Source organism: Dipodomys ordii, unplaced genomic scaffold (genome assembly GCF_000151885.1).
Source record: "Dipodomys ordii isolate 6190 unplaced genomic scaffold, Dord_2.0 Scaffold14, whole genome shotgun sequence".
Classification (NCBI taxonomy): domain Eukaryota; kingdom Metazoa; phylum Chordata; class Mammalia; order Rodentia; family Heteromyidae; genus Dipodomys; species Dipodomys ordii.
The window spans coordinates 1988196-1998810 of record NW_012267230.1 but is presented as its reverse complement, the minus strand read 5'-3'; the positions used below and the strand labels follow the sequence as shown (position 1 = coordinate 1998810).

Sequence of the window (10615 nt, the reverse complement as noted above, 5' to 3'; positions counted from 1 at the left end):
ATTCCTCAGCACCACATAAGCAGAAAAAGCTGGAAGTGGCACTGTGGCTCCAGTGGTAGAGTGCTAGCCTTGAGCTGAAGAGCTGAGGGACAGCGCCCAGGCCCAGAGTTCAGGCCCCACGACCGGACCCAAAAAACAAACAAAAAACTGTTCTAATTCAAGCAAAAGTTAAAGAACATCAGCATGCATGCAAACAGGGTCCAGGATCCCAGGGAATAGCAACACAGATCAATGAGACAAAGTCCACAGACCTTTAAATAAAATCCTAAGACTTTTCCACCCTACAAATTGCTTTATGTGCTTATATATAGCCACGATCTAAAAGGTTAGGCATTGAAACCATGGACATTAGAATGAAAGGATTTTGTCTTTGTGTTTACATGATTAGCCTTTCTTCCACCAACATGTTCTTTGTATAAAAAAATTTATTTCAAGCCGGGTGCTGGTGGCTCACGCCTGTAATCCTGGCTTCTCAGGAAGGTAAGATCTGAGGATCATGGTTCAATGCCAGCCTGTGAGACTTTTATCTCCAATAAAGTACCGAAGAACTGAAAGTGGAGCTGAGGGTCAAGTGGTAGAGTGGTAGCCTTCAGGAAAAAAAAAAAAAAAAATCAAGGACAGTTCTCAGGTCCTGAGTTCAAGCCCTAGGATGGTACAAACTAATAAATAAATATACATACATAAATAAATATGTGCAGGGAGCAGGGAATGATGATGCATGCCTGTAATCCCAGCACCTAGCCAAAGGCTACTAAGTACTAAAAGTAGATGGGAAATTCCTGGGAGAGTCATTGCCCAGTACTCTTTAAGTAGATTTGAAAAGTTCCTATAACAAAGCTTTTGTTTTGTTCTTGCTTTTTAAAAATCTTCCAGGCTGGGAAGGTAGCCCAGTGGTAGAGCGCTTGCCTTGCATACATGAGGCCCTGGGTTCAATTCCTCAGCACCACATAAGCAGAAAAAAGCTGGAAGTGGAGCTATGGCTCAAGCAGTAGAACACTAGCCTTGAGCTGAAGAGCTGAGGGACAGCACCAGGCCCAGAGTTCAGATCCCATGACCAACAAAAAACATATAAATAAATAAAAATGTTCCATGTTCAGCTCAGGAAGCTGAGATCTGATGGTCACAGTTCAAAGTCAGCCCAAGCAGGATAACCACCCAAAACCAAGAGCTTTGGCTCAAGTAATAGAGTACCAGCCTTGAGTGAAAAAGCTTAGGGACAGCACCCAGTCCCTGAGCTCAAGTCCCAAGATCAGCCCCAAAAAAGACAAATAACCGTATTATAGCCCAAATAGTGAAAGTCAAAATCTGTAAGTCCATTGCTGCTATGAAACACCAAATGCATGGTAGCAAAGGGACAATTCTTCATTATGGAAAAATTCCACTGAACTGAAACATAGGAGCAAGAAACGGAAAAATCACTAGTGAGGCTCCATGTTCATTCTCCAGCACTAGGGGGAAAAGAAAACAGTAATACTGTACACAAAGGCCAACAGTCTCGAACTTTCCTGCCTGGGCTAGCTTTGAGCCACCATGAACTTCCAGGGCTCAGTTTCCTGAGCATCTGAGATGACAGTGAGTCACAACCCCCAGCTTGCTTCTGCAGCAATCTGGAAAAATTCACAGGATCATTTTAGTGAATTTAAACACATGAAACCAATACATCAGTATTATTCACCCTACTATGGAACGTGGATTCAGTGAGGTACTTTAATCTTTATCGTTGACATGTTAGTTCTACAGCATTCTTGCATTAAAGAAAAAAAAAAAGCAGACACATCACGGAGAAGACTGGAAGAGAATAAGGAGACACAATTAACTAAAATGCCCTGTGGGGCCCTGAATGGGACCCTTGCCTATAACAAGAGGTGTTAGTGGAAAAAACTCAGCAGGTCAAAGTAAGGGCCAGAGTGTGTCATGTCAGGTGTGTTATCAAGTGGTAGAGTGCTCACCTTGAGCTTAAGAGCTGAGGGACAGGGTCCAGGCCCAAAACAAAACAAAACAAAAATGAATCTGAACACGGCACCACTGGCTCACCCCTGTAATTCTAGCTACTCAGGAGGCTAAGATATGAGGATGGAGGTTCAAAGCCAGGTGGAATAATCTCCAATAAACCACCAGAAAACTGGAAGTGGTGCTGTGGCTCAAATGGTAGAGTGCTAGCCTTGAGCAAAAGTAGCTCAGGGACAGTGCTCAGGCCCAGAGTTCAAGCCTCAGGACTGACCAAAAAAAAAAAAAAAAAGCAATGAAAAGCTGGGAGCCAGTGGGTCACATTTATAATCCTAGCTACTCAGGAGGATGACATCTGAGGATCATGACTCAAAGTCAGTCTAGGCAGACAGTCCTCAAGACTCTTACCTCCAATTAGCCAGCAAAAAGCCAGAAGTGGAGGTATGGCTCAAGTGGTAGAGCACCCAGCCTTGTGTGAAAAAAGCTAAGAGACAGTGCTCAGGCTCCAAGTTCAAACCCCAGTACCAGTGGGAGGACTCGCAAAGGTGAATGAGGACAAACATTGTGGGTATAGTTTATTGGCATACAGAAAAATAGAACAATGAAATCCGCTGAAAGGAAGCGTGCAGTAAAGGATGAGTTGTGTACATCTGTGGAAACATCACAACTAACCACATGCTAATTAAAAAACCAAAAGAATAGCATTAATCCTATAGTAGAGAAAACCATAGTTTTTCTATTGCTTTAAGACAATCAGATCAATGTCAGGCACCTCAAACTGACAATGGTGTCTCTGTGTACTATGGGTTCAGAAATCTTGTTTTTAGGAAATATTCATTGAAGTATAAGTTAAGGATAAAGAACAAAATGTTTTCAACCTACTCTTAAATGAAGAGACAGATAGCCAGGCGCTAGTGGCTCACGCCTGTAATCCTAGCTACTCAGGAGGCTGAGATCTGAGAATCGTGGCCTGGGCAATCAAAAGGGGGCCTGGGCAAGCAAAGTCCATGAAACTCTTATCTCCGATTAACTACCAGAAATCAGCAAGTGGTGCTGTGGTTCAAGTGGTAGAGCAACAGCCTTGAGCTGAAGAGCTGAGGGACAGCGCCCAGGCCCAGAATTCAAGCCCCACAACTGACAAAAAAAAAGAGGAGAGACAGAGAGAAAGATTGGGTAAAGTAGATTTGAAAAAGAAGGTGAAGTTTTCTGTCTGTTCTTCCTTTCCAGAAACTTGGATTAATATAAAAATATTTAAACAATATGAACAGGGATGGTGGCTGAGGTTTGTAATCTTAACTAGTTTGAAGGCTGAGATCAGGAGGATCTCAACGTGAGGCCCGCCTGACCAAAAAAAATTCAAGAGGCCACTGGTTGCAGTTATACATATCTTATCATCTTGTCTATATAGCAGGAAGAGCAAAATATGAAGGATTGTCTGCATAGCAAGTCCAACAAACTGCAATATGTATCAGAAATATCAGAATTACAAGATCATCCTCAAACATATATTTCCTAACTCTGTCCTCTGACAAGATCCAGAAAGACAAACTAACCAGGGGCACTTCATTTTAGTGTCATAAGAAAATGTCCACTTGGACTAGGAAGGTGGCTTAGTGGTACTGCGCTTGCCTAGCATGCATGAAGCCCTGGGTTCAATTCCTCAGTACCACATACACAGAAAAAACCAGAAGTGGCAATGTGGCACAAGTGGTAGAGTGGTAGCCTTGAGCAAAAGAAGCTCAGGGACAGTGCCCAGGCCCTGAGTTCAAGACCCAGGACTGACCAAAAAAAAAAAAGTCCACTACAGCTTAAAAGAATCAAATGGTCAATTGCTGAAATTAATTTTTAAAACTCTCTACAAAAAATACATTGTGCGTGCTAGTGGCTAACCCTGTAATTCTAACTACTCAAGAGGCTGAGACCTGAGGATGGTGATTTGAAGTCAGCAGGGCAGGAAAGTCTCCAAGAATCATCATATCTCCAGTTGAACACCAAAAAAGGTTTAAGTGGAGAGGCTGCTTGAAAGGCAGACCAACAGCACCCAAGCCCTGAGTTCAAATCTCAGGACATACACACACACACACATCCCTTGGTAATTATTGAATCTGCTTTGGGAGAGGAGGGAGGAAGAAAAGGACTGTTATATATTATATTGTGTGTGGCCAGAATTTTCCATTTTCCTGTGATGAGGCCTGATAGCAAGAATTTTTTCCCTAGTCCTGGGGCTTGAACTCAGGGCCTGGGCACTGTCCTTTAGCTTCTTCATTCCAGGATGGTACTCTTCCAGTTGAGCTATAGCTCCACTTCTGGTTGTTTTATTTTCCTGGTTAAGTCTCAGACTTTTCTCTCCAGGCTGGTTTTGAAAGGTGTAACCTTAGATCTCAGCCTCCTGAGTAGCTGGGATTATAGGCATGACCAGTAGCTCCAATGTCAAAACTAATCAAAAAGGGGCCAGGCATCAGTGGCTCACACCTGTAATCCTAGCTACTCAGGAGGCTGAGATCTGAGGATCATGGTTCAAAGCCAGCCTGGGCAGGAAAGTCCATGAGACTCATCTCCAATTAACCACCAGAAAACTGGAAGTGGAGCTGTGGCTCAAGTGGTAGAGCACTTATCTTAAGCTGAAGAGCTAACAGACAATACCCTGAGTTCAAGCCCCATGACCAACAGCAACAACAAAAAAAGAGTTTTCAGGTTTAACATTCAATCCACTTTCCACTTCTTGGCCCAGTGGGTTATCTGGACAGAAGACTGTTTTTCCTAAAGGACAAGGGAGAAAGAGCCTGGGGACCAGAATTCATCCTATTAGAATTCAAGGTTCCACTCTATACCCATCTCCGTGGCTGGAGCACACCTCAAGCATGACCTGTCAGGCTCTGGCATTTTATGCACATCCATGCTTTACCTTTATTGAGCACCGTGAGAGGCTTCCGGATGTTGGGGTCCAGGCTGCTGGGAGCGATGGAAAATCTGGGTGCAATGGTGAGGCAGGTGATGGGCAGGCGGGGAGGGATGTAACCGGAGGTGAAGAACTCGTCATCCAGCAGCTCGTGAATGGTGGGGCGGGCAGTGGGGTCTGTCTGCAGCATCCTCTGGATGAGTGAGGCAGCCACAGGGCCGATGTGCTGCAGTGGGGAAGGGCAGCCTTAAGCACAGTGGGGACCAGAGCATACTACTGCAGCGCCCCCTACTGGAGCCAGCAGCCTGGTCTCCACTGCCTCACAGCTCGGCACCATAGCAACAGCAACTGGCTTTATGGAAGGGACAAGTGTCATGCTAAATGCTGGGAAAAGACCTTTTCCACCAGGCACTGGCAACTCATGTCTGTAATCCTAGCTATTCAGGAGGGATTGTAGTTCAAAGCCGGCCCAGGCAGAAAAGTCCATGAGACTCATCTCCAATAAACCACCAGAAAACTGGAAGTGGAGCTGTGGTTCAAAGGAGTGCTAGCCTTGAGCAAGAGGATAGGGATAAGGGGCTGGGAAGGTGGCTCAGTGGTAGAGCGCTTGCCTTGCATGCCTGAGGCCCTGGGTTCGATTCCTCAGCACCACATAAGCAAAAAGAAAAAAGCCAGAAGTGGCGCTGTGGCTCAAGTGGTAGAGCGCTAGCCTTGAGTTGAAGAGCTGAGGGACAGCACCCAGGCCCAGAGTTCAGGCCCCACGACTAGACTCAAAAAAAAAATATATATATATATATCAAATTTGGGGCTGGGAAGGTGGCTCATTGGTAAGAATGCTTTCCTTGCATGCATGAGGCCCTGGGTTCGATTCCTCAGCACCACATAAGCAGAAAAAGCCGGAAGTGGTGCTGTGGCTCAAGTGGTAGAGCGCTAGCCTTGAGCTGAAGAGCTCAGGGATGGCGTCCAGGCCCAGAGTTCAGGCCCCACGACCGACAAAAACAAAACAAAAAAGAGGATAGAGATAGCACCCAGGCCCTGAGTTCAAGCCTTATGGCGGGGGGGGGGAGAGAGGGAGTGGGATGGAGAGGGAGGGAAAGGGAGGAAGGGAGAGTGAGGGGGGCATTTCCTTTTCCTAACAGTCAAGATTAACTTGGGAGTTTTTTTTCTTTCTTACAACACTCATCCAGAAAGTAGTGGAATAGTATTTACTCATGACACATTTTGTGTGTGTGTGTGTGTGTGTGTGTGTGCGTGCGCGTGTGTGTCAGTATCAGGCCTTGAACTCAGGGCTCCTGTTGCTCATAACTTTTTCCACCGCTGGAACCTCCATTTCAGCATTTTGCTGGTTAATTGGAAATGGGAGGAGTCTCATGGAATTTCTTCCCAGGTTGGCCTCCAATCTCAATACTCTCATCTCTGCCTCCTGAGTAGCTGGGATTGCAGGTGCTGAGCCAAGGGCACCTGGCCCATTAGCCACACATTCACTGCACCTGCCTCTGTGGAGACAGGATGCTTGGCTTCCCACAAGTCAAAGAGACCAAAGTGGCCTTTCGCAGTGGCTTACCCCCTGTGCAAATGACTACACAGACAAGGAGTCCCTTCCTCTAGATGGCCACTCACCACAGAAGCCATCTGTCCCACATGACCTGCAGAGTGGCCAGGGAAATTTCAAGGCTTGAGCACTTTTACTTCCATTTTCTCCCATTTCCTCTCTGCTGCATCCAAAGCTTTCGAGGCTCCAACCCCAGGGTATGCTAAGCTCAGCAAGTAGCCGAAGGGGAGGGGTTGGGGATATAATCTTAGATACCTTGGGAATACTGTACTCATTCTTCTTGATCCGGAGGTAGGTCTCTTTCAGGCAAGAAGTCTCAAAAGGTGGCTTGCCCACTAGCAAGGTATACCTAGAGGCACACAGTGAGATATAGCTCAAGATTCTTGCCAAAACTCAAAGAACTCACCTGGGCCAGAGGAACGGGGCAGCCTTGGATAGTCACCGACTAAGAGGCCTCCAAGGACAAACTCCCTTCTGTTTAGCAGGCCTGAGCCATTGGGAGGAGGCCAGTGAGCCTTGAACTCCAGTGGGCCAGGAACTGTCCAGCTCTAGCCTGCAAGGGCTAGGAGACATTGTGCAAAGACCTCGGAGCTGCTGGCTATCCATTTGGGCCGCAGTGAGTGCTCAGTGTTGTTCTGTATTAAGGCTTATAGTTTTGTTTTTTTCTGTTGTTTTTGATGCTTGAACTAGGAACCTGGGCACTGTCCCCGAGCTTCTTTTGCTCAAGACTAGCACTCTACCACTTGAGCCACAGAGCCACTTCTGGCTTTTTCTGTGTATGTGGCACTGAGGAATTGAACCCAGGGATTCATGCATGCTAGGCAAGTGTTCTACCACTAAGCCACAATCCCAGGCCAGACTTGTAGTCTTTCATTTGGAAGAAAGTTCCACTGCAAAGAATGTATGGAAGCCATTGTTCCAGCCCGTGTCTTGCCTTGGTACGCAGGCTGACACAACGCTCAGATCAGGCCCTGGTGTCGGCCAGTTGCCACACCCTTTGCTGGTCTAGAGATATGCTGGTGCTCACCTCCCCCACCAGCCTAACTCCTGGCTCAATTTCTTTCTTTCTTCCCCCTTCCCCCACTTCAAGGCTAGCACTCTTACCACTTAAGCCAGTGCCACTTCTAGCTTTTTCGGAGTACTTTATTGGAGATAAAGTACTTAGACTTTGCTACTCAGGCTGGGATTGAACTGCGATCCTCAGATCTCAGCCTCCTGAGTAGCTAGGACTATAGGGATGAGCCATCAGCACCTCGGCATCTCCTGATTCAATTTTGCCCATCAATTCTCTTTATTATACAGAAGGACTCTTCTAGCGATCTTATTGAATTCTGATTTGAATCCAAAAAGAGTAGGGTTCCTGGGATTATGTATTCCTAACAAGTTCCCAGGAGATGATGTGGGGAGGGTATGGGGCAGTGTTGGGGAGGCCTTGGGTTCCCTTCCCTGGTCTGCTGTCCAGCTGTACCAGAATGTTAAGGGAAGAATGTGGAAATGAGGCTTTTGCTGGGAGCAGCCTGTCCTTGGGAACCACCTTTCCACAATGATTTCTAGGATAAGCTCAGCCAAATGCCTTATGTTCAGGAGCCCCACAGAAGCCCAACAAGACCTGAGACACCTCCACTTACATGATGCACCCAATGGACCACACGTCCACCTCGAAACTGTGCCCTTTCTTGCTCAGCACCTCAGGAGCTATGTAGTTTGGAGTCCCACACAGGGTCTTCTTCCTCTCTCCGTCATATTCCACTCTGGTTGCCAGACCAAAGTCCCCTAGGACAGAGGGAAGGAAGGGATTACTGAGATGGCTGCTTGTCACCTGTCACTGCAGACAGCTGGAGCATATAGCCCTAGAGTCCTCTGCTCCCTGCATGCCACAGGAGATGTCCAGAAATCTGCCCAAAGTGCTGGCCTGGGGACAGCCTACCAAGGATCCCCCTCACCAAGCTTCTAAAGGAAGGTATCCAAAGAAAGCAGAAATACTGTTAAGATATGTGTGAATAATTAAAGTGCAAGTGAAAATGTCATAATGTAACCCTCTAGTCTATGAAATTAATGTTTTTGTTTTGTTTTTGATGCTGTTCTGGGTCTTGAACTCAGAGCTTGGGAGCCTTTGTACTCAAAGATAGTGCTCTACCACTTGAGCCACAGCTCCACTGGCTTTTTTACTTCCGATTTTCCTGCCTGAGCTGGTTTTGAACCCTGATCCTCAGATCTCAGCCTCCTGAGTAGCTAGAATTACAAGCATGAGCCACCAGCACCTAGCCTAAACTAACGGTTTTTAAGATTGCTATTTGGCAAAGACATGATTAGAGTAGTAGGAATTGTAGCAAGCCAGAGGGAATCTAAAAGGGACAGGACGGAATACAGCGCTTGCAATGAACTCTGCCTCTTGGGTGGGTGGAATTACAGGCTTGCACCAACATGCCCAGCTCACAGCCACTTTTCAATGCAGCAGAGACTCCCTGGGGAGACACTGGCCCTGCCCAGCCTTCTCTAATCTAAAAGGAACTCCCAGTACAAACTACATCAAGCCTTGCAATTTCAAAACTGGAAAATGACTGAGGGTCCAGGTTTCCTAGCATACTTCTGGAATCCCCCTCCCCTAAAAGTAAACTACCTCAAAAGGAACTTTCAAAAGAAAACACAGGCCTAGACTTCCACCATTCTCTCCTCCCTCTCTCCTTCCTATTTCCTGCTCCGTGCTTCCTGACTGGCTTGGCAGAACCAGTGTTCTCCTGAGCTGCCAGCTGCCTCTGCCAGGTGCCTGGGCTTAAAAAGTTTACATTCCAGAAAGAGGTTAAGATCAGGCTAGTAGAAGTTTCCTGAAGGAGGTACAAGTGAACTCTGTGGTTTTCCCGGCTTACTGGAGCCAAAAACTCAGAACGACTCTCCTTTTCCAGGGGCCCGCATCCCCAAGTTAGGGCTGCTTTCCCAGGATACCCTGCAGTACATCCAAGTCCCTGTCAATCAAGCTTTCTATCCAGCTGTCCAGGGTTTAAAGGCGCTCCAGCCGAGCTTTGCGTTTGACATCTCACCTATCTTCACTTCCAGATCCTCGTTCAAAAAGAGGTTGCCCAGCTTCAGGTCCCTGTGAATGACCCGGTTGCGGTGCAAATACTGGCAGCCAAGGACGATCTGACGCAGGTAGTAGCGGGCCTCGGGCTCTGTCAGTGCTTTCCTCCTCTTGTGCAGCTCCAGAAGGGACTGTGCGCAGGAAGGGGAGGAGGGATGCATTGAGGCCCAAGAAGGGCAGCGAAGGAAAGAAGGCCCAGAACGAGGTGCAGCAGCTTTCTCTCTTTCGGCATGGCCTCTCCCAATGCTCTCTCTAGGACCCTCCCCGGCCCTGTCTGCAAGCTGGGAATGAGTCTCAGCACCCCCTCCCGGGCTTCCTCCTACGAGCGTACCCCTTCCTTCCCGAAAGCCCCCAAGGTCTGGTTCCAGTCACCTCCTCCAGGACCCAGGACCCTGCCCCACTCCGAATGATCTAGGTCTGGGTCAGCCCTAGATGTGTGGGATTTTTTTTTTTTTTTGAGCAGCTCCTGAGCTCTAGCTAACTGGCATTTTTCTCTTTTTTTGTTGTTGTTGTGGTCACAGGGCTTGAACTCAAGGCCTGGGCGCTGTCCCTGAGCTCTTTTACTCAGCGCCACTTCCGGTTTTCCGGTGGTTCATTGGAGATCAGGGTCGCCTGGAACTTTCCTGCCCGGGCTGGCTTGGAACCGCGATCCTGCGACCTCAGCCTCCTGAGTAGCTAGGCTGTCAGGCGTCAGCCACCGGCGCCCGGCACCAGCTAGCATTTTCACCCGCACCCACCACGCACACCTGCCGCAGGACGTCCGGAGGCCGCCGGCTCCCCCCAACCCCGTTCCCCGGAGCCCTCCCGGCACCCCCGGGCCGCGCCGCCCTCCCCGGCCGGCTTACCCTGCGGCGGCAGAGCTCCAGGACCACGAACACGAAGTCGCTGTCCTCGAAGAAGCCGTGGAAGCCCACGACGTGCTGGTGGGCCAGGCTGCGGTGGATCGAGATCTCCATGGACATCTTCTCCTTCTGGTGCGGCTTGAGCAGCAGGGACTTGGGCACGATCTTGCCGGCGAACACCTCCTTGGTGTCGGCGTCCGAGATCTCGAAGCATTTGGCGAAGCCGCCTTTGCCCAGGAACCGGCCCCGCACATAGCGCCGGCGGCTGCGCGGGTCCACCAGCACCTCGGGGATCTCCT

The 10615-nt window shown here is 48.4% G+C and overlaps 1 protein-coding gene across 1 annotated transcript in view; it reads right to left on the bottom strand.

Moving 5' to 3' along the window:
* Positions 1-10615, bottom strand: part of Plk1 (polo-like kinase 1) — a 14828-nt gene that overhangs the window by 4080 nt on the left and 133 nt on the right. The window contains exons 2-6 of the mRNA XM_013011167.1: positions 10320-10613; positions 9437-9605; positions 8027-8171; positions 6654-6747; positions 4853-5072 (exon numbers count right to left, since the gene is read on the bottom strand). Of these exons, the coding sequence (XP_012866621.1) occupies positions 4853-5072; positions 6654-6747; positions 8027-8171; positions 9437-9605; positions 10320-10613 (922 nt within the window). The remainder of the gene's footprint in view (positions 1-4852; positions 5073-6653; positions 6748-8026; positions 8172-9436; positions 9606-10319; positions 10614-10615) is intronic.